Source organism: Ammodytes marinus (genome assembly GCF_949987685.1).
Source record: "Ammodytes marinus genome assembly, chromosome: 11".
Taxonomy (NCBI): domain Eukaryota; kingdom Metazoa; phylum Chordata; class Actinopteri; order Uranoscopiformes; family Ammodytidae; genus Ammodytes; species Ammodytes marinus.
In genome coordinates this window covers 9,782,396-9,802,332 of record NC_137215.1, presented here as the reverse complement: position 1 = coordinate 9,802,332, position 19,937 = coordinate 9,782,396, and the positions used below count along the sequence as shown (strand labels likewise).

The 19,937-nt window shown below is 41.3% G+C and overlaps 1 protein-coding gene across 1 annotated transcript in view; it reads right to left on the bottom strand.

The window, feature by feature from the left end:
• Positions 1-19,937, bottom strand: part of LOC307257156 (ankyrin-3-like) — a gene marked incomplete at its 5' end in the record, with an annotated part of 90,316 nt that overhangs the window by 24,539 nt on the left and 45,840 nt on the right. Inside the window, 16 exon segments of the mRNA XM_080036302.1 lie at positions 2,491-2,585; positions 2,924-3,142; positions 3,376-3,587; positions 3,804-3,958; positions 4,306-4,530; positions 5,810-5,842; positions 6,655-6,770; positions 7,335-7,385; positions 8,222-8,324; positions 10,563-10,574; positions 12,123-12,246; positions 16,879-16,935; positions 17,133-17,205; positions 18,790-18,885; positions 19,071-19,169; positions 19,316-19,414. Coding sequence (XP_079892428.1) covers positions 2,491-2,585; positions 2,924-3,142; positions 3,376-3,587; positions 3,804-3,958; positions 4,306-4,530; positions 5,810-5,842; positions 6,655-6,770; positions 7,335-7,385; positions 8,222-8,324; positions 10,563-10,574; positions 12,123-12,246; positions 16,879-16,935; positions 17,133-17,205; positions 18,790-18,885; positions 19,071-19,169; positions 19,316-19,414 — 1,769 coding nt within the window.

The following is a 19,937-nucleotide window of genomic DNA, read 5'->3' as shown; positions in this document are numbered from 1 at the left end:
ATTTTTGTATGATACATTCCATAGGTCTGAAATACTGTGTTGCAAGTGACAATCTTAAGAAATAAATTAAGCAAGCTGGGTTATTTCTCAGAAGGGTGAGCACAGACACATGACAGCTGTGTACTAATCTTATTACAGGTCACCAAAGGGTGCTCAGTTAACATCAGGCTGCACTCTTGCCACATGATTCCAATATACTGTACTGTAACCAAGAAGACCTTAAGGAGGTAGTATTATTCGTGCTTAAGGTGAGGGCACGCCTTCACAATATATAGTAGACATGACTTGAGTAAATGTGGAAGGAAGAGTGACTCTTACTATCACATACCTACTATCAACAGTGTTTCCCCTACCATTGTACAGGCCTGGCGGGGCCGCCAGGCCAACGGGACCCCCCGCCAGGCCAACAGTAGCCTAACTTTAAAAAAAAAAAAAAAAAAAAAAGTATTATCAATTTTTCATTGATTCCGTAATAATAATATGCGAGCGTCTGCGCGGCACTGTCGGTCTACCCCTCGTGTGCGCCTGTCTTTACAACCTCTCGTTTGATCATCCCATCAGCTGATCTGTGTGTTTGCGTGTGTGTATGTGTGTCTGCGCGCGGCGCGATGCGCGTGTGTATTCGGTGCGGGTGCGCACTTGTTAAAACACGGAAGCCAATGAGCAGGAGCATGACTAGCAAGCAAACGTTGATCTAGTGGCGAAAATAAAACCAGCGCCTGCTCTATGGAGATACTAAGGACTCAGTAACAGGGACGTTGAACAGGAAAAAGTGCTGCGCAAAGTTTAGAAAGTTTTAAAATCGCTACGTCGCCGTGGCAACACAACCAATCTGTATCAACAGCTGAGACAGCGCTGAAAAAAACGGCATGCACTCGTTTCAGTAAGTTTACAGAAGTACCACACTGCTACTGCCTTTGACATTCTTCTCAGAAAAGCATTCATTTATTTTCAAGGGACATATTAATTTATTTATTGTTTTAACTGTTAAGTTATCTTGAAAACAGCAGGCTATTGTAGACCTACAAGCTTTATGTTTTTGTATTTTCAATGCTACTTTATTTGTAGGCCTATGTTTTAAATTGAGAAATAGGCTAGATGAAATATAATGGTCGGAATAGGGAATTTGCCTTATGTAGCACACATGTTGATAGGCTAATCATGATGTGTAGCCTATGTTAATTCATTTATTTTCAACAAGGCTATTTGCATTAAAAAAAAATAAAGAACATTTTTCAATAGGCTAGCTTCAAGGTGAGGTGATTCAGATTATTCCAGAAATTAGTCTAAACAGGACCTGTCAGATCTTAGTGTTTATTGTTTTTTTATTGAAATCCATGTGTTTTTCTTCAATAATTTACGTGGCTTGTGTCTCCAAATTAATACAGAAAATAGTTATAGGCAGGGCATATGTTGTTTACAGAGCACAGAATTAATCAGATTTCGCCTCTCAAAGTGCACCAGATTGATGCATTTAACTTTAAAAAGGATAAGGTTTCTTCTGCAGGGGCATGCCCCCAGGCCCCCCACTAGAAGGTCCATTCTCACCCAGCAGGATCTAAAAATCCTGTGAGAAACACCACATGTACAAACGTACTGAATGTGAAAGCATAACCCTATGCCCTCATTTTTAACAGGCTGTCAAAAGAGGCTCATCCCAAATGGGGTTCGTTTTGGTCAATTTCTTCTAGAAATTTGGTACGCACGCGGCACGCATACTCTTTATCAGCTCTTACCACCGGGCCTAAAAAAAATTCTAGGGGAAACACTGATCAAGTTACTAAATTAAATCAATGAATAGGTTAAAGTCCTACAATAAAAGAGAGACCTTGTTCTTATTTGTGTGAAGTGAAAAAAATCAAGAAAAACTAACTGCTGCCCAGAGCAAAATTCTGTCGATCTTGTGCTAGATTTTGGTCTTCCCTGCCAACTTCTCATTCTGGCAGAGATTTAAAAATACCCTACCCTTGCCTTGACTGTTCCAGAGTCGGTGACTGGGGCTGCAACTATCTGTCTATTATTTTAAATTTCTGTCATTTTGTGCTTAGAAAAGGCAAAAACATTATCTTTTTATCTACTTATTGTTGCCTCTGTAGGAAGGACCAACATGCAAGTCATTTCTAACATTTTAAACAGTCTCTCTTTTATTTAATGTATTCATTTATTGATAGTCTATCAATGTCTATCACAGCTTCGCAGGGCTTAAAGAGACTTCACATCTTTGGTATGAACAACATATGCAAACCCAAAGATATTTATTTTACAATTATTGTTTAATTATATAAACAAGAGAATTATTTGATGAAATGTCCTTTTAATACCTTAAAAAATATTGTTAATTATTGATTGTTTAACTATAATAGAGACATGGGTATTAATTATGTTATGGTTAAATCACTATACTGTATAGATTTATGTATTAAAAAATCATCTTGAGCTGTTCTTGTGTGTATGGCATCTGCGTGTGTGTTTGTGCAGGATGTCTCTTACCTGGCCGACACATTTGTGGTGAAGGAGACGCAATCGGTTACAAAGGACAGTGGAGTGGTCCCCGTGATGTCTTCCCACTGGGCAGGTGACGTTCCTCCTGCATGAAACAGGGGCCAAAAGATGAGCTCACTGCCTTTGAAGATGGGTCAGTGTTTTAGCTTTCGTAAGCCTCATCCTTTCATCTTCTCCGTTCTTCATCTTCTCTCGACTGACCACAGGATTTTGAAATCAAAGTACACCTGATGCATCCAGGGCTAGTCAATTCATGGTGACCCTGAGTTACTTAATCCGTTTCATGTACAATAACTGGATGAACATCTATGTCTGGTGTCACAAATAACATTCAGCATATCCGGATATAGTGACAAATTATTTGTATTTAATACCTTGAAAGCCCTGCAAAAAGTATTCGGATATGTCCTAGTTATTTACAGGTGAACTTGCCTGTGATGCTGCAGAGCAGACGCAGGCAGGGTGCCGCATCGCCTCGGTGGCCGCTGGGATGGCCTTCTGCCATTCTGGGTGGCACGGGGATCGTCATGGTGATTGGCTTGTGAAACTTCCTCCTCCTGGGCTCTACAGTGACGATAGGGCTGAAGGTGGCTCTGTTCCCAAGGACCGCTCTCACCATGTCGTCTGGCACAGGCTGGGCCTAAACACAAACAAGACAGAGGAAGAGATTCAATGCTTGTTTGTTAATTCAACTTAGAAAAAATGTTCGGTCAAACTTTGCCTGAACTTCTTATGGAATTTAAGGACGAGGCATCAAATATTTAACCAAAAATAGGTCATGTATAAATAAATGATAAGTGGGTGTTCAGGATTTGCACAAAAAGCACAGAGTCATGAAACAGATTAAAGCTGATCCCAGGAGTACTGCAGTACCTGCAGGCCGACACGGATCTTCTTGGTTAGCGCCCCTTGTGGAAATGAGGCCTGGACCATGGGCACAGTGCTGCTGGACAGCATGCCTCCGTCAGGACCCATGTGGTTAGACTCCTGCTTGATCCGCGAGACCACAGCAAAATACTGAGGAAAGTCTCTGGTGACAATGCGGCAAATTCTCTTCTTTTCCAACTCAGCAGGACTGTCCAGCTCTGTGAAAGAAAATATTACGTTCAAAAATGTGGTTTTAAGCAACATTAATTGGTGTCCTTTTCCTGTTCACTTATACAACGTCTGATTAAAATTACATTTAAGCTCTGGTCTAGCATTTCTTCTAGGACATTTTCCGCTTTGGAGACAACAAAACTCTCTTTGCACTAGCTATCTATGTAAAAAATTGGGACAGCACTGGATACATTTTATTCTACCTTCATCCATTCCAATAAGCAGGTCGGTGAGGTCTTCTGATCTGGCGTCAGATTGGTGCTCCCTCCATGTATCACCATTGTCACTCCTCAACACAATCAGCTCCCTCTCTTTGCCTCGCATGGAGCCAAAATGAGGGATCTCCACAATCACAGGACTGAAATAGAAAGTACAAAGCGTTGAAACACAGTCTGAAGAACGGGTAAATTAAATAAAAATGTTTTTTGGTTTAGTAAAGTAGAGTAGACTTTATTGTCCCAGAGGGGAAATTTGTGTTGGGCTGAGTGCTACGGTTAATTCCTTAACATCAAACCATCACTACACATAACACAAACTTGAGAATGACAATTACAATAATGATAATTACTGGTTAAATAGCTGCACTGGCAATCCATAACTATTCTGTGAGTCACGGTATTTAAAGTCAAAAATATAATCTTGGATTGGTCGCCTGGCCGTCTGTGACTTATTATCAAATTAAAGAGAAAGCCTCAAGCGTCCTACCCGAGGAACTGAGCCCCAGCTGGTCCGACCTCCACCAGCCTGCTAACCAGCCCCTCTCCCTCCACCATGGGTGGGGGGTAGGCCAGCTTGTGCCTTTTGGCCAGGCGGCAGGTGATGCGTGTGGGCGCAGTGCACTTCCTGGGAGGGATGATGATGCGCATGCCATTGTGGCGGCTGCCTCTCATGGACCCACCGCGGGCATCCACCATGAAGCTGACTAGGAACCTGCCAGGTGAAAATGAACGATGTTAAAAGAGGAAAGCAGAGACCGAGAGAAAGATAGCCGGAAGCCATACCACGGACACAAGTGAGTAGGACGATTCCCATGCTGTGATCACCGTACACCCAAACAAAGTAAGGTAAAGAGAGAGAATACAAAATAATAGAGATAAAGCAAGAGACAGTACGATAGACAGTAGAAAAAAGATGCTTAAAGCCCTGAAAGTTAGCAGTTCTCACCGTTCCTTGCCTCAATTTAGAACATTGAACACTGTTTGAAACTAAACAGGCTGCTAATGAAGTTGCAGAAAGTTTAGTTTCCAGTTCTGAGGCTGAAGGTGAGAATGTTCCAAAAGTTTCAGTTCCTCTAAAGCAGCATTCAGTGATCAAATATTAAACACCTGCACAGATGTGTCACTGAGATAGGGTTAATGTGATTAATATGTGATCTGCCCCTTTCTTCCAATAAAAAGGTGGAGTCAGTGATTCTGGAGAAAGCTTGTTGTAAAAATAACTTTTTGTCAAATGAGTGAATATCTACTCACAATCTGCTAGCTGTCCGTATTGTGTTTAAAAAACAAATCTGTTGTTAATACACAGTCTAGCTTCTGTAAACTGGTCTGTAAACAACGTGTTTACAGAACCTAGGCTGTGTATTAATACAGAATTATTTTCAGTGCATACACAGTACAGTACAGTTAGTGGACCCTGAGGAGATATTCATGGATATTTAAATGACGGATTCTTGTTATTTTGACAGAAGGTTTCTCCAGAATTGGTGACTCCACCTTTAAGGGCAAATTTTTAGCAACCAATTAATATAATCATTTGACACAATTAAAGACTGTAGAGTGGGGTAGAGTGTAGGGATAGAAAAACTACGTTTATGCTCTTTTTATGAGCAATCCAGGCGCCTAAAGCCAAACTTGGCTCTTCTTCTCATTACTAGTGATGTTAGTACTGTAAAGTGTATTTTTCTATACTGTATGTCGCAAATAGATGAATCCCTGTAAGGTTTTGTGAAAGATATATTTATAATGTGTTATAATGAGAGAGATAGCACATCAATGAAAGACTTCCAAACACATCTACTATGACACTTCCAAAATCTAGGCAGTGCAAATGAAACACCAAACCACACGGATAAGAGATGAGCACAGACTAGAGGGAGGGGAGAGGAGGAGGCTAAGAAGAGAAGAGAGAGAGAGAGAGTGACAGGATGAGAGGGAGACAGCAGTGGAGGAGTGAGTGACATCACTGCGGCATCATGGGTGAAAGTCATCACCTGGAGTCATACTGAGGAAGCGGGGAGGACAAGCTGCAAAATAAACACATGGAGGCAATGCAGGAGGCAAACCCCCAGAATCTAGCTTTAGTATCAGTGTTTTACAACCACTGCCGGAATCTGTAAGAACTAATGAAAAACAACAGATGCTGGAAACAGACAAAACGTCAGATGACACATTGAGGACAAAGTGATAATGAACAAGGTAAAATAGAAACAGAAAAAAAATAAAAAAACATAAGGCATAATAATGAGTTACAAATACCAATAATGAACTCAAACTAGACACGACAGATCCCAGTATTTCATGACAAGTTTTGTGCCAGGAAGTCTGCGCTATTTGTTTAGAGCAGACCTTTACATTTAATTACGGCATATATTCAAAGTGTGTGAGCGGCATGAGTGCGAAATCTTATCAGTTTAGCCAAATGAAACGTGAGCTGTGAGTGTGTACTTTGTTTTGCTGGTGATAAAAATAGAGCGCTTAGCATGGCGGTGACTTCTGGATCATGTCTCTAGACGTAATGGTATGACGTGAGGGCTTTACAGGATAAACTGTGTCTGTTGTTGCTGCAGTGTCATGTTTAAAAGGGGCAGAACAGTAGGAATCCCACCACCCTGCACCTTGTCTGCATTGGTGCTGCAAGGGTTTGCTGGATATTGACTCTGAGGGGGAGAACAAAATACAATACAACAGATGTGTGCAGTAATGTATAAAATGTGCAATTTCTGCAATAGTTCATGTGATGTAGATGCAGTTTTATGTGTCTGTGAATGCACATTAGGCTTTTGTGTATGTGTTTAAATGTATCTTGATGGATGAGAGTGCGCACAGCTGTTCTTACCCAGAGTGAATGGGACTGGACACAGAGTTGTGGCATGAACTGTGGTCCATGGTATCCGGAGTCCAGCTGTAGCGACGCATACACTCAGAGCTGTAGTCTCTGTTCACAGCCAGGTGCTGGGAGAAAAAGGGACCAATGTCGGAAGAGATGAGACAGAGACAGAAAAGCATATCAAATAATGAACAAATAAATAGCGAGGAAAGAGTTAAGCCAAGAAGACAAAGAGAGCTAATTATGCATAACAGTCGATATATTTGACCATCCCTCCTTTTTTCACGACCCTCCAGCATGCATGGTATGGTGCAATGAGCTCACGAATTCAACAAAATGTGTCACCATTATCTAAAGTCTCACCACAATAAATAGCACAGTAAATGTGTGGCAATAACTAAGCAGTGGAAATATATTGAAACAATATGCGACAATTATGATGCTTGAAAAACTAGAACTTGGAAATCAGCTAAAATGAATCATTATGTATGCGAACACCAATTCATGGGAACTCATTAACGTAGCATGCGAATGACTAAACTATACAGACCAGTACTGGTGAATGAGATGAGAATGGCATAGACCCAAAACAAACAAATATACAAAAAACGTAAAGAGAAATGGGAGCCGAACCACTGAGACAATGACAGAACAGACGAATGAGTCAGACAACCTTGAACGCTTTATACCTTATTGAGTGGGTCAACCAAGTAGGAAATGTCTTTACAGACACTCTGAAGCTTAAGGGAGAAGAGACACAGTTCAGACGTCACACTGAGGACACTACGTGCTCCAGGCGGATGGATTTATACCGTGTTTTGTTTCACTAAAGGATTCAATTTCCAGCAAAGAAAACACAATCTTATCTCCATGAAGATGAGATGGCCCTATGCTTTAGGAATAGAAATTCAGACAATTCCACTATAGATTGTAGCAGTTTTGATTGTAACTGACACTAGACATGGCAGATATAGTACGACGGCGCTGAAAGGATCATGGATTTTCAGGTAGATATAATTGCAATTGAATATGAGAGTTGAGGTAACTGCATATTTCGGCCATGTTTAGTTTGAGATCTTGGGTGATGTCATTGAACTATGGGGTTATATTACTAATATTGTTTATAATATAAGAGGTTACCGTTTCTGTTTTAGCTCCTGACATCAAAACAAGTGTTGGACAGGCTAGACGAGCTCTCAAGAGAGCTGCGTTTTTCCATGAGAAAGCATGAGGGGGGGGGCCTCCCAAAGCTCTTAAGTTTAAATAAACTCTTCATCAAGGTGCTATACACAAGTTCTCAGCGCTTTCGCAAAAGCAAGTACGGCATCAGCATTGCTTCTGTTATGACTTTTGTGCAAGACAAGTAAAAAATGACCCTGCTCCCTGCTTTAATTTTAACACAGCCTGTGTTTTCAATATACCCTTGACAGAAAGACAAAGGTATAGATAGAAAGGGAGGAAAAAGTAAAAAGATAGAGAAAGAGAAGAGAGTTGGGTATTGAGGGTGAAAAGGGGCAAGAAATAGTGGAGAAACCCAACAAAAGAGGTGACAAGGTGAAAAAGGATTGGATCTTACCGTGTCCTTTGTGGGGGCCAGAATCTCTTCAATCATCATACTGTCTCGTGCAAAGGAGCTCCGGTTGAGTGTGTTGGACCTATCTGAACTGAAGGAGCGGAGGCTACATGTTACCACGCAGCCCAGTGCCGTGGGCAACAACAAGTGATGGGCAGGGGAACGCGACAAAAAACAAAAAGCAAGGAATCCATTATTATATGCAACCTCCAGGGAACCAGAGAATTTTTACATACTGGACAGAGAGAGTCCAAAAGGGAAATAGAGAGAGGCAGAAGAGTCTGCAGTCAAACAAGGACGAGATACGGCAGCAGGTTATTCAGAGATGGAAATGAGAGTGAGGTCAGTTTGTTTGCATTAAGAGATAAAAGCGAAGAGGACAAGACTGAAAGAACACTGCTGTTATCATTTCTATATGAAGGTGTGGTTCTTGTGTATAATGATCTTGGATGTAACTAAGTACGTCTAAATAATGGAATATAAAAGATAAGTGGACTAATATGCATTTAAAAGTCTGAAAATACCAATGTGCAGATTTTGTATTGGAAGGTAACAGAAATAAGGTCGTTCAAACTGTTAAATCCGGCTCGAGCTCGAAGACTGACATTGCTTTATTCTAAGATTAGCAGCTGACCTAGACCTGTTTCACAGCACCAAAATAAAGAAAGGAATCTTGTCTTTTCTATCCGTCTTGCTGCAGTCGAGCTATGTGTGTGTGCGTGTGGCTCGATACTGTGCTGTAGAGTCCCTACAGGTTTTGTTTTTCATATGCTGTTTTTGCTCCAGGGATTTCATCAGCACAGAAGAGTTAAGATGTTTAAAGCCAGCAATTAAAAAAATGTACACTGTATAGGCACTTAAATAATGGATATGATTTGTGGTATTTTTTTGTAAGCGTTTAATGCACCAAAAGGAGCTTGCAAAAAGTAATACAATCCCAGCGACAACATAGATACCTCTGTGCCTTATTTTGTCAGAGCATATACTGTTTGTGTGTATTCATGTGTCCTGTATGTGTGTGAGTGTGTATGGGGGTCGAGAACAGGCGAGCAAGGGGGAGAAAATGCAGAGCTCAGCGTGTTTGTGTGGGTACACTATTCAGCACAGAGAGAAGCCCTTTATTCAGCACAGGCTGCCAACCCCACCATCCAAGTTACCAAGCAACTCTGTGCGGCCTGAATGGACTCGCTGGGCAGCGCCAATGCTACAAACCCCCCTCCCCCCCCCAATCACCAGCACTCTGTTTGTTCTTCACAGCTCTTTCCTCTTTCGCATTCTGTCCATCCTCCACTCCTTCTTAAACATCAGTGCTTTTTCCCTTTACTTTTATAATTCTTTAATCTGGCATTTCAATGCTGGCCCATCGTGTCTTCCTCTCTCTAGTATCTACATTTTAATCATGTTGAATGGTCTCAGCTTTACCTTACAATTCAAAACCTTTTACACTTTTTCTCTACATTGCTGCATTCCTCCTAATCTTTTCCCTTCCTTCCTCTTTTCACGCCACTCTATTCATTTGACTGTGGATCACTTATTCCACTTTGTTGTAAACTGCACTTCCCATTTTCCAAAACAACCCTTTTTTATGTCTCGCATTGCCATGTAGGTAGCATTGGTCCTATGTTTTAAGGGGAGGCATCTGTATGGACTCAAAAGAGACAATTGTTTTAGTCATTGTGTGAATGCTTGTCCATGCATGCATCTGTGTATGTGTCATTGATGTGGATTGCATGAGTGATCTCAGGCCTTAAAGTTTCCATCTCTGCAAACCATGGTTCAACTTCCAGAATAATGCTGGATACTGCTGGGGCGTCGCCAATCACCGACATGTAAATAGGATGGACAATAGGGGTGGATTATGAATAAACTGATGTCTAAGATCCCTGGAAGTTACACTCAGTGGCACTACACACATATAGATAAATTGCCATGTGGTAAAAGCCACATCATAAAGTTAGGAGAGAATGCCACACAACTAAAACTGAAGAAAAGTGTGGCTATTATTTTTTCTCAGTTTCAGCAAGATTTGCATCATTTTCCCCACCTGCATTAAAAACATTATACATTTTCATTTTTGCAGATATGATGATTTAGCTTGACACAAGGTGAATGGTGGAACAAAGATCTTAAAATACAACACGTGACAGCAACACAGTGACAAAACTGCAACTACAAACAGCAACACTGGATGACACCAATGTCCAATGGATGACTTGAGGTTTAGGTTAGTGTTATTTCAGGGTGAAGGGATGGGGTTACAGTGCAGGAGTCACAGGGGAGAGATACCATTCACAGCTAATGTTGGCTAGTACTACTACCACTACAGCTACTGCACTTTTCTTACCTGATCCTAGGGCTAGAATGAGGGACAGGGCGCAGGAAAACAAGGAAAAGAATAAAATAGAAGAGTGAAAAGCAAAGCATTTTGAAGACATTCAAGCATGATGTGGCATTCTTTTTTCCCCCTACATATGACATTGATGCTCTTTTGCATGGTTGTAGGTTATGACTAGGCACTAAGTGTCTCAACGTTTTCATTGGTATGTGTTCAGCCCAGTCAAAAAGCAAACCATGCAATGTCGATGTCATAAACAGAAAGGTAAGGAAAAGAAAAGAACTTGCTCAGCATCATACAATTAGATATCAATAAAGCACAGTACTTTTACAGCATTACATTAAAAACCCTGCAATAAGACATCTCAACAATTTTCTAAATCTATTTCAGAGCACACACTGCTCTTCTAATTATCATGTACAGAAAAGCAGCAGTATCAAAAGTTAATAATAATTTAACCCTGCTTTTTAGCAGATAGTGATATTGATGATTTTTACAAAGGTAACAGGGGTAGTAACGTTATGTCATCCCTTTTTTATTCTAAGCAGAAAAACTCAAATTTGAGAAAACCTGAAAATGTAAACCATCCAATGTGATCACAAACTTCTCATCATTTTAATATTTTAAACTTCTGACAACCATTCACATAATTCAGTTATTAAATCTGTCAAAACTCTTTCCGATACCAACCTGTGAGGCTCATCAAACAAGTTTGTTTACATGGAATCTCTCCATTGAATTTGGTTTTTCCCCTTGTTTGCTGTGGCCCTGCTGATGTAAGCAGCTTCCTGACACGGTTACTGTAGTTGTTTTTATCAATCCAACCATCACAGTGCATCTGCCATCTGTTAGTGTGTCTACAACACACTCTGCGTCTACACAACGCTCGTCCTGTGTGCCTGCTGATGTGTTTTCACTGGAGCCTGCCAGTTTTCCACTACATACTTTGTCCACTATTTGAAACTGTTTTTGGGGCCTGTGCCGAATCCTGATGTGCAGCTGCTCACTGACAGCATCAAAGATAACAGAGTTCAAAAGACACCGCTTATAACTCTTTTGTGTGTGTGTGTGTGTGTGTGTGTGTGTGTGTGTGTGTGGGGGGGGGGGGGTTACAGGGTTGTACTATGGGCCACTTGTATAATTTTGCCCGGGTTTGAATGAGGTCATCCAAAACGCTGAATCATTTTGTCAGGTTGGATCAGTCGATGGCAACTTTCCAGCTGCTTTGACCAGCGATTTCTATTATTACGTTTGTGTGTGTATGTTGGAGGGGATACATTAGGCCTATCTAATCAGATTCTGTCCAACACACACTGTACAATCTAGATTTTTTTTTTTAACAGAATATCAGATAGGCCCTATAGCACTACAAATCTGTGTGCATACAGTAAGGTAGGCCTTAACAACCACAGCATCAAAAGCAAATATGATGTCAAACACTGACTGCAGTCAAACAAACTAAGTCTCTATATTCAAAAGGAAAGGTTGGCTCAAATAGTTGACAGCACTGCACCAGAGTAGCCTACCTCAGTGGTTTACAGATGTGTCTAAGAACAAGGGCATTCTTACCTGGCTGAGCGGGCTCCTATGCTGAATCCCATATAGCCCTCCTGAGGGAGAGAGTCATCCCCCAGCTCTTTGAGGTCCTGGGGCCGCAGGTATTTGTCCGTGTCCCCTGTCATCGCATCCTCACCTGGTTGGGGGGAGGGGAGGGGTGGTGGGTGAAATCATAAAATCCTTACGTTAACTTCCAAAGCTAATCCGGGCAAGAGAGGCGATGTGGCACCCCAGGAAGAAAAAACAAGCCCCTGACTGCCGATAGCCTACCAGTCTCCCAATTATTTAATTATGGTTCTTGGAGGAGGCCTTGCATCATATATCATCAACATCACTGTCGTTTTAACCCATCATACCCCACTAACACTGCATAGCCCCCCTGCAACTTTTTTTTTTTTTATCTATAGATAGGCTACACAATTGACTGACAGGGTCACATCATTAAGCTTGGGCAATTAGCAGCAACGGTTTATGGAGGTTAGACAATTAAAGAGAATGCCATCACCATCAGAGAGAGACAGCAGCAAACGCCACTTTGCGGTAAATCTGGAGCTCCCCTGTAAAACCATACGCAGCTCCTTTCACAACACTCAAGAGACTGAGCGCAGCAGAGGGTTTTAACAGCCACCCACCAAAAAGCCAGAGCACAATATTAGCAGAGAATAAGCAGAAAGTGTGGAACCGCACCGCACCTCGATCGGCGGACCGGTGGACGATAACACGCCGGTCAACGAAGCCGGCGGAGCGGCTACTGTGCTTCCCCTTCTCCCTCATGTCCGGCTCTGTCCTGCCCGCAACACTGTGCTCCTTCACCGCAGCCCCTCCCCCAACCTTCGATACTGCCGCACTCCGATGAGGCACCAGCACCAGCGTAAAGTTAGATGCCACTAAAAGAAGGCGTTTCCGGTGTCAAATTTCAAAATAAAACCAGTTGTGAAACGATTTCACAACCGGTCCAACCTCACCACAATGAAAATAGCTAACACGTAGGCCTACTTACTATTCAACATAAATTGAACCACGTCACCAAATTAACACACCAGAAGCAATATGGTGGTTATATTAGGCAAAAATGTATAGCCTACTCCACTAACCTAAGAATAAAGTTAAGAAAATATTGTGTGATCATGGTTACATCCATGTGCCTCCATAGTTTTTTCCGTGTGGGCAGAGACCTTTTACTAGGGCAGATACACATTTTCACATTATTGACATCCATCCATCTTACTACACAAATGACAAACTTGTGTTGCAACGTCTGCTGTCTAGACAAGGCATTAAAAACTATAAAAAATAAAATTCTTCAAAACATTAATTATTTTATTCATTTGATGTGTAGTAACTTCTGTATAGCCTACTCTTACTAAGCTGAGATGTGTATGTTTTTGCCTATTTAGAATTATAGGCTACACAATATTATCCAAGTTAAGAGATCGAAGGCAATTGCAATAGCAATGACAAATATTTTCAGGTAGGCTACAAAAAACATTATGATGATATAACGATTGCTGAAGAAAACGTTTATCTTTGCAAAAACATTGCATCCTTTTCCGACTGGCATTGGTGGCGGTTGGAGCAAACTGTTCAGTGTAAAACCTTCAAAATATGTTTATTCTTAAACACTATGAATAATAATAGTGTGTTAACACTTTTGCCACAATTGTTCTAAGGATGAAAATTAACATAGGCTATGTAATATTATGGATTTGGAATTCCATGCAGGCTCCATAGCTACCTAGGCCTACTTATTTTCCACCCTCGAGTCATATTGCTTTTATTATGACGGCAAAGTTGATCACATAACTTCCGTTTTTTTTTCTAGCGGTTTCTGTCTGACTTGACACAACTGGAAAACAATCAGCTGCCCGCTGCTGTAATAATGTATCACCGACCCATTCAAGCTCATATACCCCACCTCTCATCCCCAACCCCAAACACACACGCCCCTCCTATTGTATAATTTTGAACCCGAAGCTTTTTTTGCATAACAAAGTTTCCACATCAAACTCTCTCCCTTTTTCTGTCCAGTCTTTGACAAGTAGACTGGGACCAAAAGGCCGAGTGAAGTATCACCTATCCACTGGCAGAAAAATAAAAGAATCAAATAGAAAAATAATATTGAGTCTGTGGATCGATCCTCGTGGCTTTTCAAACAAGGGTAATTAAAACTTCCTCTGATTCTCTAACGCCTTACCTTGGTCCAACGCAGCCATATTGATCACAACTCTTTCTGTAGCCTATTTCGATTGACTAAAGCTCTACAAAACGTCCCCAGGATGAAAAAGTAAATCCAGTGAGAGTTGAATACCATCAAGTGGTCTATTCAGTGTGTCTGGTGCCGATGGAAAATGTTGCCCTCTCTTCACCCTACACACTTAACTCCGTTCAGACCAACTTGCGCGTTGTGTTCCCGGTGCGCACATCTCCACCGCTGTCTCTCTGCAAATAAATAAAATAGAAACTCTTCTATTTTTTGCACCTCCGTTTCTGAAACGCCGCACACCGTGCAATGGACAGAAAATAGTACAACTCCAAGACATCTGACATAGGCGGCCACACCGGGGTAATTATCCTGCAGGCGGCTCAAAAAAGCTCATCTCATTGGATTTAAAGAAAGAAAGTATCTGCGCGTCGTCGGCTCAACAGCATCCACAACAACAAACTGCGGCTGAAGACACTCAACAGGGTCCGTGTGCTGGACGTGTGTTTACCGCTATAAGGGAAACCTCAGTGGAGGACAAGTGACGGAGAGAAGAAAAGTCTTATTGATGATCACTCCTCTTGCCTTTGCTTCCTTTGGGGTGGAAGTCACCGAGGGAGTCTGGCAGCATGTGAACTGGGAGTGGGGCTAACCAACATAATGATGACAAAACCACAGCAGGTCCCATTTTACCCGTTTTTTATCTTTATTTTTTATAGTTGAGCAACATTTCTCTGTCTAGTAATTCCTCCTACATGTTGCACACAATGACTAAAACTTGCACAAGAATAAGCCAATTTCGAAAAATTATGCAAGATGTGTTTGACAGTTTGAAAAACTTCAGTATTATACCAACTGTAATAATACAACTCTGCAACGACCAGTGCTTTGGGGTTTATCAAGACATTTTACACTGGGACAGAAGTGCCAGCATGGATATAAGCTGTGTTCTAAAAATGGTACAATTAGTGGCTATAATCTATAGAAAGCATGAGATCAGCGTGTAATTGCACGGACAAGGCCCCCCCCCACACACACACGCACGCACACACCTATCACACTCAAACTTAACCATAGCTTAATAGGATTGGCTTCCCCATATGGGATTAAAGAGAGATGTGGAATCTCTTCATCCTCTAATTTCTTCTTCCACGTGCACAGAAACACTCACTCACTCACTCACTCACTCACTCACTCACTCACTCACTCACTCACTCACTCACTCACTCACTCACTCACTCACTCACTCACTCACTCACTCACTCTCACACACACACACACACACACACACACACACACACACACACACACACACACACACACACACACACACACAGTCAAAACAGAATAAGTAGTGTTGTGAAAACAACAGCTAACTGAAGCCAGTTTACTTATCAACCTTGAATGGTAGTGATAACACTGAATCATAGATATTCCAATGAGGATCTTCATCCTACAGCCACAGTACAGAGTAGACTCATCCACTATGTGTGTGTGTGTGTGTGTGTGTGTGTGTATGTGTGTGTGTGTGTGTGTGTGTGTGTGTGTGTGTGTGTGTGTGTGTGTGTGTGTGTGTGTGTGTGTGTGTGTGTGTGTGTGTGTGTGTGTGTGTGTGTGTGTGAACGTAACCTGTTGAGTCTAGCTGTGTATCACCTGACAAAGAAACTCCACACGCCCTGTTGGTCCCCTAAGCAACAGCCCATGAACAAGCTCATCAATTTTACAGGCCTGCTGGCTCTGTGGTTCCAAAACAAAGGCCAGAAGCCTGAAGTGGGCAGCCTGAAACAATGGGAATTGTACCATGAACTTGGCAGTGCTTCTTGGCCCTGCAGCGGAACAGCAGCTATTCTGCTGCCAACTCAGCTAATATTAACGTTATTTTATCCACGTTAATGTTAATTGATACAGGTTCTCATACGGTAAAACAAGATTATTTGACACTGACATGGTTTTCCTTTTCTTACAGCAACTCCTTGAAAGAGATTGCAGGATTAAAGTTAGGATGGCATATCAGAGTGTCTTTGATAATGAGACTTATTTTTAACTACAAGCACACAATAACAACTGTATTTGAGATGCAGTTAAAATAACATCAGTAGTGTTTTTTTAAACAAAAAAACAAGACCAAATCCAAGTTTAAACATTTCAATAATTGAATGTTCGCTGATGGGTTTTCTTGGACTAAATGGTAAAAGATGAGCCTGGGTTCATTGTCTGCTGATTACTGATACATTATATACAACACAAAACGAAACCCATATACAGTACATACTGTAATATCTAGCTATGTCTGACCTTATTGGCTCTTGGGATGAATCACATTGCCTTGCCTTAAATTGCATAATAAGTGCATGACCACCGCATTCAGTACGGACAGTGTGTTTTCTGGCTGTTGAGTGAGTGCATTTTGATTTCGGCGGGAGACTTTACAGTGGAAATGAAAAGCAAAGCTGAATAGAAGCATGGCAAAATGCTTCATGGTTAGCTCAAGAAGGCAGGTGAGTTTTGCTTATTGTATAGGAAAACACACAAATGACATTACGAAGGAGGAAAACTGGCGACATGTACCTTCATCACCATCTGAAAAAGACTCCTCATTGAGAGTTTCAGGCACATTGGCCCGGACTGTGATTTAGATACACATAAACACATAACATACAATGAAACATGCATATGTTAATGAAAATGACATGCAGAGTATATTATTATTTTGTTTATGAAAATCAAGTCACAACAACTGTTTACAAGCATCCGTGAATTTAATTTTAGAACTCAATGGCTGAATATGAGGAGGATGAAGAGAAAATATAAGCATCACATACCTTCATCGTCTGACATGTCGAGAAACTCATTCATGGTCTCTGGGACATTGATTTTGTGCTTTTCTGATGCACTCTGTAAATGTGAGATAGATAACAACATCATGTTTTGCATAAAAAAACACTTTATGAAACGTTAAACCTATTCTAAATAAAATAATATGAGTTAGAGTGATGGATTAATTTCTGAAAAGGATATTATTATCATTTCATACTGTAACAAATGATCATTTGATCTCCATGTCAATACCTAACTATCAGATGACATAAGCAGTGGCTTCCCCATTCGCTTCACATTTACACACCTACACCTAAAGTTCCTACCAATTCACTGTTGATGTTTGGAAACTCAATTCAGAAAATGACTGATTTTCAAAAAAGCAGCAGTGATCTGAACGTAAATACTGGGTCTTAGGGGTGTTGTCATTTTCCCCAATAAAACCTGGAAGTATATCTTGAAGATGAACTGTTTTGAAAGTGTTATATCAGCTGGACCCCAGTAAAAATTTTATAGACATTAGATTGTGACCTTCACATATATTTCCTAATATGGACATTCAAGTGACTCTTAACCGTGAGCCCGTCACAGTAAGAACTAAGAAGTAATGATAGTATGAAGTAATGATAGTATGATTTGTTTGAAGGCCATGTTACTTCACATAACTGGCCAGCAAAGGTCCCACAGGCTGCAGATGTAGGTCCAACAGAGACATAAAACAACAGCAGAGTGAACTGCACAGTGAAAAATGTATCAATCACACGAGGTGTAGGCAAACGACCTTGATCTTTAAGTTACTTCACTGTATACAGAGTCAGTTATGACTAATAGACTTTGCTGCTGATTGTGCAGGATGCGCAGTGACCTCTGTGTCCGTCCCTTCACTCACTGCCCCCCCCCCCCTCCCTGTTCCCCACTTTCACACCCTTGTCCCTCCCCACTCTCTCACCCAGACACGTGCCATGTATGGATCAGTTTGCTGTTAGTGACCTGGGCTATTTGAGGAGAGACCTTAAGCTCCAATCTAAGCCCTCACTCTCTCCTAATCAGGATAATTTAACACATGTGACACAGACACTAACTGACTTACTTCCTGGCTGATTTGCAGGATTCACATACTGACTCCACTCACAGGATGCTGCTGGCTGACCGGCCAAGGTTTATTTGGGGCAAGGAGTCAATCTTAGAATTCAATACTGCTTTAGTTTTCTAAAGCATATCCTCATTCTTAAGCTAACAACAACCTTTTCAAGCCGACAAAACATTTAGATAGATGAAATGTTCAGTGAGATGGATAACTTTTACAAGTGAGTTTCAATAAGATTTTCATACATTTGAGAAATGAATGAAGCCCAGTCCAATATTAAAACAATCCAATAGTACAGTCATTTAACCTGAGGATGCTAAAGTCTGTTGTCATGTCTCATGTTTTCTGTGTACTAAAAGATGAAATGCACGTTTTAATGATAAGCATGTAAATATCTTCAATGTTACTCACATTGATTGGACCAGCCTGGCTGACGTATTTAACTTATTTCCACGTAATAGAAAATATTCACACAAATTAATATGGTAATATAATTAGAAATGTATTGTTGATGTGAAAGAGATTGTGTGTATTTAACCATATGAGATGCAGTTGACAGGAAGACAGTGTCTCACCATGGTGGTCAAGTTTTCATCTGTCATGGGCCTCAGAGTGTCAACCACAGATATGTACCCGAGACGGCCGGCGATGGAAAAGGCAGTGTTCCCATTCTGACAAGTGACAGACCAACAGGAAGTTATTCACAGGGGGCAAACAGAAAAACACAAAGATCATTCATTGAGCTTCAGCTCTGTTGGAATTTGTTTTGTGTGTGTGTGTGTGTGTGTGTGTGTGTGTGTGTGTGTGTGTGTGTGTGTGTGTGTGTGTGTGCCCGTGTGTGTGTCTGTGCACTGACCAGTGTGAGCTCGTTGGCCGAGGCCCCATGCTGAAGCAGCAGGTTGATTATGTGGGTGTGGCCCTGCTGAGCTGCCTGGTGTAGAGGAGTGTACCCATTCTAGGTGGAAACAAACACACACAGATTCAGTCAGGTAGGAGAAGTCATACCACAACATATTTTAAATGTACATTTTGGGAAAAATCCACACAATACCAGTATGTGGGTGCATGCACATCTGTGGGTGAGCATGGTGTTTTTTCTACCTTGGTTTTGCCATTGATACTGGCGTTGTTCTCCAGCAGGAAGTTGGCCATCTTTGCGTTGCCATAGTGACATGCCACGTGCAGCGGAGTGTAACCAATCTGCAAGAAGGAAAGTAAGGTCGAGAAGGAGACACAGACATGAAAGGTCGAGCAGATGAAAAGAAGAAGAAAATATAGTGCAAGTGTGACTGAAAGCCTTGTTTCATCACACCACAGTGTCTGACTATATTTGTCAAGCAATTATTGTGCAAAAAAAACCCCAACGTTTTTTTATGGAAAAGATGAACGTTTCTCTGCTTCGTCTGTGACTCTAAATATGACTTCTACGCTGCATCATATTTCATGTCAATATTGAATTATGAGTACAAAGCATTACTATAATGGAGAAGATCAGTGACTGAATAACCTATTCACCGTAAACAACTGTCCTGTCAGCACAAAATACTCACACATACACACACACACACACACACACACACGCACGCACACTACATGACCTTGTGTAAGTCCAACCTTCAGCTACCACCGGTGTGTCTCAGTGAACGTGAGCAGCCTGCTATGGGGCCCGTATGTTAAAGTGCATTGAGTGAAGGGGGAATGTAACTGCGTGAGTGAGTGAATA